Source organism: Malus domestica, chromosome 09 (genome assembly GCF_042453785.1).
Source record: "Malus domestica chromosome 09, GDT2T_hap1".
Taxonomy (NCBI): Eukaryota; Viridiplantae; Streptophyta; class Magnoliopsida; order Rosales; family Rosaceae; genus Malus; species Malus domestica.
The window spans coordinates 23,501,846-23,517,269 of record NC_091669.1 but is presented as its reverse complement, the minus strand read 5'-3'; the positions used below and the strand labels follow the sequence as shown (position 1 = coordinate 23,517,269).

Sequence of the window (15,424 nt, the reverse complement as noted above, 5' to 3'; positions counted from 1 at the left end):
TGTCAAACAAGTTGGAAAATACAAAACAACCTTAGTAAAATGAAAAGCAACAACTTTGGTATCTAACTTCTCCTTAATAAAGTGTCAATCAATCTCAATATATATTGTATAATCATGTTGCATCGAATTATGAGCAGTCTCAATAGTTGAGTTATTAACCCAGTCCAAACTAATAGCTTTCGAAGGACCAAACCCAAGATCTCTCAACTTCTCAAACTAAAAAATTCAAACACCGTGTGACATAGGACAAAATTAACAAAAGTCGCCCTTTTGGCATTTTAGGAAATATAATAAAAGTCCGCATTTGAAGGAGATGCACCTCTTTTTGATCATCATCTCTTACCATCATAACATCAACAAATATAATAAAAGTTGCCCCTTCGGAAGCGATAGCAGTTTACACATGAACAAATTATTCAAGTAGTGAACCATCCATATCATGTTCGCAGTTTACACACATTTCAGAAGCGATAGCAGTGCCGAGGGGAAGTTCTATATAAACTTTCTTTCGGAGATTACCATAAACAAATTATTGACTTCAAATTGTACAGGGGTCAAATGAGATTAACAAGATCCAAAAATACTAAAATCATTTTATCCATCAAACAAAAATACAGGAAACGAATTGAGCCTAAATTTTAGAGAGAAATCTTAAGTTAATAAGACTACCATCGCATTATCATAAACAATTCATGTAAAGCTCAATCGTACAGATTATCTGCTCCCTATAACAAAAGCATCCTAATCCTCTTCTGTAATAATTAATTAGTCCACATTCAAAACAAAATGGTACTAACTGAACCAGAGGACACTGGATCCCGCAGTCCATCATCCTTTGAATTTTGCAGGGTTCCTTTCGGATAATGATTACGCTTGCACTGCATAAAGAGATCTGTGAGTATCAGATTTTATACCCCAATTTACAAAGACACCCCTATGCAATCCCTTAAACCCGGAAAACACACATCCCCTCGCTGCTCCAAAAAACATAAAATACATCCAGCAGATGGCAAGACAACCACAAGACATCATCATGATTGAAGAATTAATTTTGAAAGAAATCCACCGCCATGATTGAATCAGCAAAATATATGCAATTTATGAAAAAATGATAATCTTACTGTAAGTAGAAGTATCAATTTGTTCCGGAAGCTCCTTTATATCCACCTCAAACCTTGACTGGACCTGGAACAATCAATTTGGATTAAGAGAAGACTAGCAGAAGCAGAAGAAATATTGCTCATGTTGAAATACATTTTACATATATACATATATATATGTGTGTTTGTGTGTGTGTGTATGTAACATACACACATGCTAGCTACCTGATTAAGAACATCAGAATCAGATGCAGAAGAGACAAATGTAATTGCTAACCCCTTGGTACCAAACCTACCAGCTCTGCCAACCTGTGAGGGAAGGAAAACCCAGTACAAGAAACACAGAAATTTGCCAGAGATCAAGGACAGTGAGTACACCCACCAATTTACATAAGCAAGTAATAAAACTGTTAACAAAGATGTGCAAATGAAACAATACCCTGTGTAAGTAGGTATCAGCAGAATCAGGCATGTCATAATTGATAACAATGTTAACACGCTCGATGTCAATTCCCCTTCCTACTAAATCCGTTGCCACAAGAATTCTTGAAAGCCCCTCCTTGAAATTCTTATAACGTTTTAGCCTGCAAACGGAAACCATGCAAAATTACATGAGGCTAAATCTCACACAGGTCAAGAAAGATAAGAAGAAACAAAGTGTCACTTGGGTACCATTTGGTACGCAGATGGGACGAAACAGAACGGAACAAAGGTTTCATGCTACATTTAGTGTACACTCAGGTCGGAATGGAATGAAGGATTAAATGACAATTGTACCCATCCACTCCGACAAGTTCGACCTTACCTGAGCCACCGTCGACGAGTTCAACATCATCCCTCACATCTTCCGCCTAATCCTCGCTGTCCCATCCCTCGTGCGACGGCGTCGGCCACGTCCTGTGAGTGGGTGGTCTTGAGGTTTTCGTGGCAGAGGGCAACGGTCTCATCGTGGGACTAGCAAGGAGGGAGGTAGTAGGAGGAACGTGGGGTTGGGTTCAGATGGGTTTGTTGGGATTGGGTTAGCTTGGGTTTCTGGGTTTGTGGTGGAGCAGGAGGAGGCTACAAGAGAGAGGGAGGGTAGATAGTGAAATTAATGAAAAAAAGGAGGGGTATTGTTGTCCAAAAAGTTATACTTTTGTGTTCCATGGGCTAGAACAAGTCGTTCCGAGGGGAGGGTGGCACAAAAAATTGACTAAAATCCGTTCCATGAGACGGCGTGTCCCAAGTAAATTGGCACACCAAACGTGGGACAAGTGCGTCCCATCCCACTCCATTCCACAGGACAGCGCGTCCTAGGTAAATTGGCACACCAAACATGGGACAAGTGCCTTCCGTCCCATCCCACGTACCAAACGATACCTTGAAGTCCAAACAACCTAGGTAATACAAATAAGACGTGACAATGATTTTGGTACTCTTTATTTTAGCCATCTGCACTCCAAACTGAACATTTTAGAACTTCATCTGAATATCTTCTAATGCACAAACAAAAGAAAATAAGCGGAAAAAAAATACAATTAAAAAACAACTAGGCAACAAGAAAACACCCTCCAATCATGTGGTAATGAAAAAAGTAAAAATGAAAACCAAAGGATAACATAACATTCATAACCATTTTCTAGACCACGAAAATGTTCCCCAATTTTTCATAAGGAAAAAAACCAAGAAAAAATGGCTCTTTTTTGTCCATTTTCAATTTCTAAAATCAGAATCATTGACATTACTAGGTGCTAAGCATCCCATATGCAATAATTACTGGAGAAATAGGAAAAGGATAAATAGGAAATCCCATATGCAACAATTACCGAAGAAATAGGAAAAGGATAAATAGGAAATCCCATATATATTTTTGCTAAAACAACGCAATTACTTCCTTCAAATGCTTCCCTTTGTCACTGACACATATCATCCTCCAAAGCCAAGTGTATCAAGTAGAGACCTAGTGGATAATCACAGGAACCATAATTGATGGATATAGACAGGAGAGTCCAACAACAAAAGTAGGTTGATTAATTACTGAGGTAGGTCAGATGAAGCTATTATTTGAAGGACTGGTCACTGTAATATTTATAGAATTGATTATACGTACGGGAGATCCTGACTAATCTAATGCGCAGGCGGCTTCGGAGGCGGGGCGACCATGAAAATGCCTCTGCCTGGCGGGAGTAGGCTTAAACTCACCTAGATGGGGTCAAGGCGCACCTAAGGCGTTTGACTGGGCATCCTTTGTTTTTTTAAGTTGCCGAAATCTGAAACATTTTGAGTTGCAGAGCCGTCTGCCCAGCAAAGAAGATGAAGACAACAGCGTCGCAAGTGGGTTTTTGTCCGGCTGAGTTTTTCTTTTGTTTATATTTTTCTCTTTAAACTTTAAAGTTCAAACTGACCCCACTATTTCTGGAATTTGTTACCCGATCCTTTCTGTTCACTTTTTGTTTTAATATTATCTTTTTTTCATATACAAGATAGATAAGCATCTTTGTGTCTTTGTTTTAATTATTTTTTAACGTTGTATAATTCTCACATATGGGATAGATAAGCATCTTTTCCTGGATATTCTCATGACTAGCCAGCAGGAAGAAAAAGAGTGAATATTAAACCATTATGATGAATTGTAGCAACTGGTAGCATACGTTTTCAATAATACAAAAAAGGGCTTGACACCTGCACATCCAATGTAACCCAAAAGGATGGAAGGCATACCTTTCTTCCTGCGGCATTCCAGAGTGAATGCAGATGGAGGGGAAGTTACAATCAGCAAGTAAATTGTTCAGCTCAGCTGCTCTGCTTACACTTTTTACAAAAATAACAACTTGGTTGAAATCCAATGCATCAAGGAGGTCAGTCAATTTGCGGTTTTTCTCAGGCTCACTCAATTTGATGTAGTGCTGCAGAGAGAGCAACAGGGTGAGTGAGCAAGAAACAGTTAACCAACAACACAAAAACTCATCAATCAGATTCACATGTTAGACTTACCTGTACGAGACCATGAAGAGTCAATTTGGCTTCATCATCTACATAGATTTCCATGGGCTACAATGAACAAACAAGATCACAAGTTGAATTAAAACACAATTTTTGGGCCTCCAATACTCCATGATATGCAAAATGTTGTCAGACCAAGAAGCAGTATGGATAAATTTTATTATTCATGTAAAGGATTAAGTGAACATTACATCTTGCATAAACTTCTTGCAAACAGGGCGGATTTCCTTGCTTAGTGTTGCTGAAAACATCATCACCTGCTTGTCATGAGGAGTCAACTTAAAGATCTCCTGCACATCTCTCCTCATGTCTGAAATAGATAGAACAAATGGAAAAATAAATAAAACAAAATAAAAATAAGTTTTCCCAAAGTGAAATTGTGGGAAATGCCCCCTCAACAAAATTAGCCGTAAAACACTTACCAAGTGACTCAAGCATCTTATCGCATTCATCAAGAATAAAATGTCTGACATTCTTCAGTCCAAGCTCTTTGTCTCTTGCCAAAGCTAATACTCTCCCAGGTGTACCAACAACAATGTGAGGACATTCGTTTTTTAGCAAATCTTTGTGAACCTTGATACCGACTCCTCCATAGAAAACTGCAACCTTCAGGTCCGGCAAATAAGTACTGAACCTCTCAAATTCATGACAAATCTGTACCGGGAAACACAAGGTTAGTTCATTAAACAAAAAATGAACATAGAAATGTACGACACAAGCATTACTTGCAACATATCCAACATATATGTATGCATCACATATGTACGTGTATGCATAACACAGATTATCATTGTAATAGTTCGAAATTAGAGCTCTCAAGGCTTAAATTCACAGAACATACCTGGTAAGCCAATTCTCTCGTGTGGCAAAGAATAAGAGCAGCAACCTGACCAGGTACTGGATCTATTTGCTGAAGGGTTGATAGAACAAAGACGGCAGTTTTTCCCATCCCAGATTTTGCTTGACAAATAACATCCATTCCTAAGATAGCTTGGGGGATGCACTCATGTTGAACTGATGAAGCAAAAAGAATCGTACTGGACGAAACCTCAGTAAGTATAAATGACCTTCCAGATCCTTTTAATGGAAAGGTTTACTAAACCAGTTTTGTTGCCGAAATCATGAATATGGAATTAGTGATTACCTGGATAGAGAAAAAATACAAAACTCAGAAACAGTCAAACATGGAAGATGCTTAAACAACTACAACAATCCTTCCATTCTCACATTCCATGTAACAGAAGTAAGTTGACGAGAAAGTGTTCACATCTCTAATTGTAAATTGCACGTTTACATTAGGAATTGCTACGGCACATCTAATCTACTAGGTTAAAACAATGGAGCAAAGACATCAGGCATTTGAAAATTTAAGATGGATAATCAGAGACTTGACATCAACAGCTTTATTGAAATTTTAAATTTACTGAAACTCTTCCAAATAACTGATATATTGACGCTATTCCATATCCGACTAACTAAATTCACAAGTTAAAAGTAATTTGGAGTCCATAGAGTACACTCATGTGGCATGGCAAGAACTCACGGTCATTTACTTTGTAACCAGGAATACAGAAATGAGATGTAATAATATATTATTATGTGACAATCTTTTCCCAACAAAAGGTATCAAAAGTCTAACACCACTTGACATTTAGTTTAAGAATAACCAACAATTTATAATGAAACCAAAGTGTAGAACTTTGCCTTCTGAAGGATGTTCGAATCCAGAATCCACAATTGCTCGAAGAAGCTCCGGCTTCAATAGGAAGTCTCTGAATCCTGAACTATGGATGCCAACATATCCCCTGAACCATATTATATAAAAGGTTAGAAAGAACAGATTATGGGAATTAAAACCAAAATAACATTAGATCATCTCAAAATATGAACTATAGATTAGCTAGACATGCAGCACATAATAACAAATTTGTATCCAGCCATAAGAAAGAGATACGCACATAGAAGCGTTATCTGCCAAAACAACAACAAAGCTGTCTCCCAAGTAAAAATACATAAGATAAACAAGCTCAAGAAACCCCAAGTAAAAATACTAACAGTTTTTTCTGAAGAATTTAATGAACCAAGGGAACCCACACGTTACATACTTTTGTTCTTCAGTTTCAAAGTGGCCAATCAAACATGCAAACAATACCGATAATTAATGAACAAACCGACCGGGAAAAAAAAACCAAGGGTAACTAAAATTTAAATTAAAAAAATACATTCATTGAAGGATAATGCTACCCGGAGACCAAATTGTGTAAACCAAATGATATGGTTGTTGATGATTGAATAATAACTTCAGTGCCCATTATCGTGCTTATTTTATTTTCTATTGGTGACACATAATTTGGTTTGCAAATTTGGTTTCCCTAACATTATACCAAGAAAATTAAAAATAGTACAACTTCTATCTATACATATATAAAGCGAGGAACCCAAATGATTGGTGATATTTTCAGGTGAATTTTATACTAAAATTTAGTAAAAGGAAAGTAAACCGAAGAACTCACTTTTTGACGGTATCGCCAGAGGGCTTGGCGGAAACGGAGTTGGGGGCGTTCTGGTCCTCCTCTTCGTAGTCGACGAGCTCCTCTTCGTACCCATCGTTGTCTCTGACATCACCCATTCTATACACACACATAACAAAATTAGACCTTGAACGAACACGCTTCACCAACAATTACGAAATCAGAAACTTCAAGAACAAACTCAACAGCTCCTATAGGGTTTTCGAATTGCTTACCTTTAAGCGGAAACTCAGCAGGAGAGAGAGAGAGAGTGTGTGTGATAACTGCGATTTACGAGGCCTCTGAAAAAAAATAGAAGAAATTGAAAATGGCTTGGGGGAAGAATGGGGGAAATGGGGGGAAAACCTTGGATCTAGGGTTTTGGGTTCGAAGGGAGTGGAGAAGATATAGGGAGTGGACGAAAAAACCCTCTCGGTTGGACGTAATGATCAATTGCGATAGAAAAAAATCAAAAAGGAAAATTCGAGATTTTTTTTTTTTTTTTTTTTTTTTTTTTGTGTAAACTGAAATTCGAGATATTTTAGCAAGCACGTTTTTCACCTTTTAGAGAGAATAATTCAACTCATGTACATCACCTATGTTCAAGGTTCTAAACTACGTTAAAAATTGGTTAGACGGTAGAATAAAATCTAACGCTAAAAAGGAACCTAGACGAATTTAAATAACTTTATGACATAATATAAATGCACACATAATTATTGGAACACATAAATTAAAAGATGACAGTTATTTCTTTTTTCTTGATTCGTTGAGTTGTGTTTGAATTGGCACCTAGGACACATTTGTTAAAGCAGCTCCACCCTTAAGGGGTAGGCCGGCTCAAAGCACAAAAACTGGCCTGGCACCCCCAAAAACTCTTCCAGCCCAGCATAAAAGGCTAACACCCAGCCCAAGCCAGTCTCTAGACTGGCTCGGAATGTGCTGAGCCAAGGGACGACTTATGTGACGTCACGCTGGCGCCAGCATGACATCGCAGCGCAGTTTAAATTTTTTTGCTCCAAGCGTATGGAAAACAAACGCGAGTGGGCTCGCGTTCCCGACAAAAAAAAGCGACGAGACCCGCCGTTGTAGCGCAACAATTTGTAACCCATGCTCGTTATGGACTGTTGGATTTCCAACGGCAAGTTTTTTGGACAAAAAAATTGAAATTCGAACCCAACAGCTAGTGACGTGGTGCGTTATGGGCCGTCCGATCCCAAGATCAACGGTCCAGGATTTTCGTCCAAAAAAGCGGAAAGAAAAAAAAACAAAAACCAAATGATCAGAATTATGACTGTTGGCCATGTGTCCACATCTGGGTTGTTGGATTTGAATTTTTTTTTAAATCCAACGATCCAAATTAAATAAATTATTAAAAATTATTAAAAAAATGTTTAAAAATACAGAAAAAATTAAAAAAAATTATTCTTTTTTTCTATAAATACTTAACCATCGTCTTCCACCTTATACCACATTTCAATATTTTCAACACTTTCAACCAAAACTTTCATATACTTTTTTGGTTGAAAACTTGATCGAAATCTTGGCCAAATTATTGTAAATAGATACTGATATGTGGCGCGTCAAGATTGGTTGAAAATCTTATTAGAAATCTATCCACAAAATAGTATTTTCGGATAATGACACGTGGCGTGACAAGATTGGTTAAAAATGCTATCCGAAATTAAAACTAAATTTTTTTATTTGTTATTTTATAAAAAAAAAATTAATAATATTTTAAATGGGATGGGTGCCAACGCATTTTTTAGGGGTGGAGATCGTTGGTGCTAGCGCAGTTTTTAGGAGTGGAAATACATTTGGCTAATTACTGTTCATTAGAATCTATCATGTTCAGTAAGTAGATTAAATGGGTTGGATGCCAATGTATTTTTTTAGGGGTGAAGTGGTGTAACGCCCCAACCCCGAAATATTTATTTTCAGGAAATAATTCCAATGAAAGGCCTAATTCAATTCTCATGTTTGATTTATTATCTGTACACTTTATTCTTTAAAAAAAAATCCTAACTATTCACATAAGTATCCACCAAACTTACTTAGCAAAACGTATGTTTATATTTTTAATTTAACACCAATACCTTCATATTCACTCTATTTCCCAACAAGAGATCAAACTCAATTGTCCAATTATCGTAATAACATAATTTCCTGCTTAAATTTATTAAACGTTCACACAATTTATAACTAGAATTTATATATACAAAACATAAGATTTCCTTTTATAATAAAATTCCAAACTCCTTACTTAGTTCAATTTCTCAATCAAAGCTTTGTCTCATTTATTTAATCTCACTTATTGTATGGCTACTGATGCGTGAATTATTTGACACACAAATTAAACCCTCTTTTTGACAATTGTAGTATGGATGTAAGTAGGGTATCGTTCTAGGCCGGGGATTAGGAGGGATTGCTAATCTATTCTAAATTAATTTAAAAAAATATTAAATAAGACTCAAGGACACAAAATTAGGCTAAAAACTCTAATAACTCGAAACACACTTAAAATGACTCAAAATAATGAAAAACAATTAAATTAAACACTAGGAACTGAAATGGACGGAAATTAAATTAAAAGACTAACAATAAAGAAAACTAACTAAATAATATAATTTAATAATGGATGGGTGTTTGGTTTTGATGAAAAGTAAATTAAACTTAATTAAATTACAGAATTGATAAAAACATAAAATTAAGGTAAAATGATAAATGACGGACTAGCTAGAGGGTTCTTCTCCACACATGACACATATGCAACCTAAATTGATTTTCAGTTGTTCTTTCAATAAATTGTGAATCTCAATACTCCAGATTAACCGTGAACAGCACTTTTTTAATCTTCAAGTTTTCCTTAAGTTATTGAATTGGACGGAAAAACGCATACAACAATTCAAAACATTCTTCAAAAGTCCCCTACGTGAAAAGCACAATAGAGATACAATCAAAGATCATTAAACTTTGTGAAAACTATAAGCATTGACGAGGCATTCGTAACTATGAAAAGTATGATACTCTTGCCAAGAATTTACTTAACGTGATTGTGACTAGCAACCTTTACTACTTGTGAAAATAAGTTCATAACGATTAGGTGAAATTCACTTATATTCTAGCATCAAATTCATGCATGTAAATTAAGCGTGCACTCTCAACCAACATACACAAATCAGTTTTTATACGAACGGATAAGTAAATTGAAATCACAACTTATGAAATCACAACCGAAGATAATCAATTCATATTACAAATATATTCATGGCTTTGAATTAACGTCTAGCCAAAATAAATTTAATTACACATTATTAAAACAAAAATAAAATAGAAGTTTGAAAAGATTTAACCGAGAGAAATGGAGTGAAGCCTCTAATTTTCTTCTCACTGTGCCCGTCAGTCTCCCTTCTCCCCGTGTCTATCTCCTCTCCTGCCTCTGCGAGCTGACCTCCTGACCTCTCTCCCTCCCCACGTCTGCGAGCTTCACGCTTCCCTTCTCTCCGTAGCTTCACGCTGCCCAAAGGGCAGCCCTCTGCCTTCCACCAATTCACGTTTTCTGCCTTTGTCCCTTTTTATTCCTTTTTCTGCTATCCTTCCCGCGTCAGTGCTCTCTGCTGCCCAGGGCAGCTCCTCCACCTTCCCGTGTCTTTATTTTTTTATTCCATCTTTTTTTTTCCAGCTGCAAAGCTTTAGTTTTTTATTTTTTTCTTTCCTCTTGTTCTCTGCTTTTGACTCCTTGGATTCCTTCTCCGCGTCCAGCTGCAAAGCAGCTCTCTCTCTTGGATCCCTTTCACGTTTTCTGCTTTTCTCTATTGCTCACGCTGTCTCTCCACTTTCTTCTCCTACAAACACAATAAATTAAAAGTATCATAAATACTTAAAGCTTTAACTAAATTAGACAAGACAAGAAAAGAAATATAAAAGGATGAAATATATAGTTTAAATATTGGTTTATCATTTAGCGTCACAATGGGTTGGCAATATTGTAATTTAAATTTGCTTTTGACGAATTTATTACATAAAATTTCACTTGTTCTATTTTTATTTTCTTTGCATAACAAATCCTATAAACACAAAAATAACGTAAATAGCTCAAAAATATAAGGAACTAACTAAGAAAAGACGAGTGAATTCGAAGTAAAAATATATATAAATATGATCCGATCAAATACCCCCACACTTAACTTTTGCTAGTCCTCGAGCAAAACAAAGAAAACAAGAACACGAAGTAACAAGAAAAACATTAGCTTCCCCCTTTGTGACCCTCATAGAATTTCTTTTAAGAAAACAAATCATCAAGAACCATAGCTAGCACCAAACAAGTTAATCCAAGTTCATCTTCCTTATTCAAATATTAGCAGTAATCTTTGAATCATCCTTGAAGGGTAGTGTGTGAGATAGCCATGCTAATGCAATTTCAAGTTTTTATTTTTAAAATCATCATATGCAAACTAGTAACCTTCTCACGGGATATGCACTCAATCACACATGTGTTTAGTTTTAATGTGTTTCGCTCAAAGAATCAAATGTGAAATTTCTACCATAAGCTTGCATAAAGATCACTTCTCCACAGTCATAATTGCAAAACTTAAATCAAGAGGACTTTTATTGGATGTAATGAGGTTTAGGGATAGGGTTATTGAAACAAAAGAATAGGAAAACACAAGTTCCAAGCTACATTGCAAGCAATTCTTTTCTTTAGATTTATAAGAACTCAAGCTCTCCAGCAATTCTTCTAGCACCTCCAACCATACTCTTAAACTGAAACTTGAACAACTTTTTATTTTCTTTGTGTACAATTTTTCTTTTTCTTTTTCTTTTCTTCTCTTTTTTCCTTTTTTTTTTAATCACAAACATGAAATACCCCCACACTTATTCTTTTGCCAAACATCTTCACAGTACTTCACAAACGTTTCTCATAAGACAATTTCGCATTGCTCGCTTGGAAAGGGTAAGGAAAAATGTTTCAGGTATAAGGGTAGACATATCTGGTGATAAGAAATAAAAGGCTCAACATACACGGCTCAAATTGGCAATCTAATGATATCATTTTTCTTTGGGAAACATGGTTATTTGGGCCATAGTGGTAAACCTAATGCCTCTATCATTTCCAAATTCATGCAATCAATGACAAACATTTCGAAAGATCGTTACGCAAGTTCTAGAGATGTATATCACATAAGTTCATCACACATAAAAAAATAGGAGTGTATGAAAAATGCACACACTTTCAATAGGCTCAAAAACTCACATAGGATGTATATGGTCACTAAATTCACATATGAAGCTTTACGTCATACTTTAGTTTCACATTAACAAGGCTATGTGCATTTGATTTTTCAAAGATGGTCAAACATGTACAAAACTAACAAGAGAATTAGGAATTTCACCAAACACATGTTAACTAAGTTCTTGATGATCATGGTTCAAATTTTTGATCCAATTATATCATTGGGTCGGGAAACTAACAAAAATCTGATTCAGAACAATAAGGGAAACAAGACAATATTTTTGGATTTTTAAATTTTCCGATTTTTTTTTATTTTTTATTTTTTTATTTTTATTTTATTTTATTTTTAAGAAAACAAAAACTAACAACACAGAAACAAATGAAATTCTAGAGATTTCTACCCCCACACTTAAACTTGACATTGTCCCCAATGTCAGAAAACACTATAATGCAAATAAAAAAATAAAATAAAATAAATAAATAATAAGAAACAAAATAACGCAATTGGACTGAAAACTTCCCTAATTTGCAGTAAAATCAAGCGATGACCCCCAAGCTAAAATTCTGCAATCAACTTCAAGGGTGGAAATAACCAAAAGTTCCTGCAAAGAAAAGAAATAATTCAGTTAAGTACGCAAGAAAATTAATTAAAAAAAAATTGCAAACGAAAAATTGAAAATTACGATAAAAGATAATGAATAAAACTAATAAGTAATCATTGGTCGTGCTTGTTGACTTTCCACAGCTTTCCTCTTGAACAGGGTGACACTTAGCTTTTCACTTGCAAGTGATGATTTTATGATATTGTACGGCGAAGCTTTGCTCTTTGGTTATGTTGCAGTTCCTTATTTGTTCTCCAAGCAGATGTGGCAGCTTCTCTAGTTCTTCAGTTCGGACTCCTTGTGCTGGGTTGATTGTACGAGCTGCATTCTTCTCTGCTTGTGTCTTCAGCACGGCGGGCAGGCACGAGGGAAAGGTGTTGGTCCTTATTTCTTTCTTCAATCTTTCCAAGTGCCCACCTCTTGCTTTCTTTCTCCTTGTCCCTAGCTGAATTGTCTCCACATGCTTCGAGGTATCATTTTCACTTCCCTTACTGTCCCCCAGGCAGATGTGGTAGACGAAGAGAAAGCATAAAATGATGAAGATGAGTACTCGAGAGCAAGGCTAGGTAAGCAATCAGGAAGGGGTTCCAGGCAGTTGGCTCCAGATCGGAAGATTGATACCAAATGCTGGCTGATTGCTCTCTTTCTCCTTGTCGGAAAACAAAGACAAGGAGAAGGACATGGAGAAAGCATGATATGAGATACTCTTGCTTTCAACCTTTATGATATGAAATACTTTTGCTTTGAATGGGTTGTTCGCAGGAGTATCCCAAGGAATGAGGAACACAGAGTGACTCGAGAGGATTCTTTGGGAATGCATTTTCGGAGATGAAGAGGTGTTGAGAGGGTGTGCTGAGAGAGTGTGCTTTTGCTGTGGAAGGCGAAGGTAGAAACTTATAGGACTTGTCTTCACAACCGGAACTGTTCTCTCACTTAGTATCGGCAGCCGGTGGATGGGTGAAGAATACAAATTACGCGGTTTCTGATAAAGCTGCCCGTAATTTCCGCAAAGCTGCCAGTTGCATGTGACAAGTGCTGACTAGGCTGAGAGAGACAGATGGTTGGAATCGGCACTTCGACAGACTGCCCGTGATTTTCGCAGAGCTGAGTTTGCGTGTGACGGGTGACAACACGTCTGGACGAATTGATCTTGCGAAATCCGGGGTTCGGCTCGTGGTTTCTGAGCAAGCCCAGCCTTTAAGAAATGAAACGCCTCTTTTGAGAAAAGAATCCGACTTTTGAGAAAGGAAACTCCTCTTTTGAGAAAAGAATCCGGCGTTTGAGAACGGAGCCCCGACTCTTCGATTTGCGAGAGGACGCCTCTTCAATTTCTGAGGAGCGCCTCTTTGATTTCTTCTTTTTATAGAGGCGTTAATTTTGTTCCACAACACACTTGAGCTCCCTCCTGTAAACACTCCCTATCTTGCACTTCCAAAATCTTAATCAGTCCGACTCTCTTTTTTCTTCACCACCTCTGAAAAATGTCTGGCCCTTCCGATCGTCGTTTTGACTTGAACATTGGTGAAGAGGCAGCTCCGCCTTCACCAGACAACATATGGCGCCCATCTTTCATATCCCCTACCGGTCCTCTTACCGTTGGGGATTCGGTGATGAAAAATGACATGACCGCTGCGGTGGTGGCCCGAAACCTTGTCACCCCCAGAGATAACAGACTGCTCGCTAGACGGTCTGATGAATTGGCGGTTAAGGAGTCTCTGGCTCTTAACGTGCAGTGTGCCGGTTCCGTGTCCAACATGGCCCAACGCCTATATGCTCGAACCCGTCACGTTGAATCGTTGGTGGCTGAAATACAGAGTCTCAAGCAAGAGATTAAAGGGCTCAAGCATGAGAATAAGGAATTGCACAAGCTCGCACACAGCTATGCCACCAGCATGAAGAGGAAGATTGACCAGATGCAGGACACCGATGGTCAAATTTTACTTGATCATCGGAGGTTTGTGGGTTTGTTCCAACAACATCTGCCTTCGTCTTCTGGAGCGGCACCGCGTAGTGAAGCTCCAACTGATCAACCTCTGCTGCCTCCTCCTTCTGTGGCCCCGCCGACTGCTGAAGCCCCGCCTACTACCGAAGCACCACCCGACCAATGAATACTATTAGTTTACATTATTGTAAAATATTTGTACTTTTTTTTTTTAAATTTTTTTTTTTATGTACTTTTTTTTTTTATCATTAATTTTAAATTTTATCTCTTTTTTTTTTTTTTATATGTAAATTAATGTAAAGAGACTTTGGTTAACCTTCCCCCACACTTAAACTAAATAACACAAACTCACAGAAATCAACCAAATAACACAACTAACTAAACAAAACAAAATGAAAGCAGTAAAGATAAGAGTGGAAGAATGCAAAGCTGATTGGGTTAGCAATTCTAAAGTCTCCCTTAGTTGAATGCTTGGGTTGCCTCCCAACAAGCGCTTGATTTAACGTCTTTAGCCGGACGCATCTTTCCTTTAAATTTCCCTCGACTCCATTTGAACCTAAAATCAAAGAAAGAAAAATAAATCAAATATCAAAAGTAAAATACACAAACACCAATATAAACATAAACAAAAACAAAAATAAAGGGATTAGCAAAGTTACTAATCCCCGGCAACGGCGCCAAAATTTGATGCGTGAATTATTTGACACACAAATTAAACCCTCTTTTTGACAATTGTAGTATGGATGTAAGTAGGGTATCGTTCTAGGCCGGGGATTAGGAGGGATTGCTAATCTATTCTAAATTAATTTAAAAAAATATTAAATAAGACTCAAGGACACAAAATTAGGCTAAAAACTCTAATAACTCGAAACACACTTAAAATGACTCAAAATAATGAAAACAATTAAATTAAACACTAGGAACTGAAATGGACGGAAATTAAATTAAAAGACTAACAATAAAGAAAACTAACTAAATAATATAATTTAATAATGGATGGGTGTTTGGTTTTGATGAAAAGTAAATTAAACTTAATTAAATTACAGAATTGATAA

The 15,424-nt window shown here is 36.8% G+C and overlaps 1 protein-coding gene across 4 annotated transcripts; it reads right to left on the bottom strand.

The window, feature by feature from the left end:
- Nucleotides 1-515: 515 nt before the first annotated feature.
- LOC103425732 (DEAD-box ATP-dependent RNA helicase 15-like) lies at nucleotides 516-7,036 on the bottom strand. 4 transcript variants are annotated; one of them, XR_001788402.3, is made up of 13 exons: nucleotides 6,829-7,036; nucleotides 6,596-6,712; nucleotides 5,787-5,887; nucleotides 4,924-5,096; nucleotides 4,505-4,736; nucleotides 4,274-4,392; nucleotides 4,074-4,130; nucleotides 3,801-3,985; nucleotides 1,906-2,476; nucleotides 1,540-1,684; nucleotides 1,326-1,409; nucleotides 1,122-1,185; nucleotides 516-878 (listed from the first exon to the last, which is right to left on the bottom strand). XR_001788402.3 is itself a non-coding variant. In XM_070804850.1 (12 exons), exons 4-12 carry the CDS (start codon nucleotides 5,059-5,061, stop codon nucleotides 868-870), a joined length of 1,035 nt encoding a protein of 344 aa, XP_070660951.1. In that variant the 5' UTR covers nucleotides 5,062-5,226; nucleotides 5,787-5,887; nucleotides 6,596-6,712; nucleotides 6,829-7,036; the 3' UTR covers nucleotides 516-867. The 4 variants fall into 4 exon arrangements, 3 of the variants coding, with proteins under 3 accessions (XP_070660951.1, XP_070660952.1, XP_008362046.1); XM_070804850.1 differs by lacking the exon at nucleotides 1,906-2,476 and having other exon boundaries at nucleotides 4,924-5,226; XM_070804851.1 differs by lacking the exon at nucleotides 1,906-2,476 and having other exon boundaries at nucleotides 4,924-5,119.
- Nucleotides 7,037-15,424: the final 8,388 nt, after the last annotated feature.

What these genes read in the sequence shown, in the direction of transcription:
- LOC103425732 (XM_008363824.4), bottom strand. Translation starts at nt 6,711, where the DNA reads ATGGGTGATGTCAGAGACAACGATGGGTACGAAGAGGAGCTCGTCGAC. An exon ending in CGAGAGAATTGGCTTACCAG is followed by an intron (nt 4,737 to 4,923) that starts GTATGTTCTGTG and finishes TTCCCGGTACAG; the next exon opens with ATTTGTCATGAATTTGAGAG. An exon ending in CTGATACCTACTTACACAGG is followed by an intron (nt 1,410 to 1,539) that starts GTATTGTTTCAT and finishes CTTCCCTCACAG; the next exon opens with GTTGGCAGAGCTGGTAGGTT.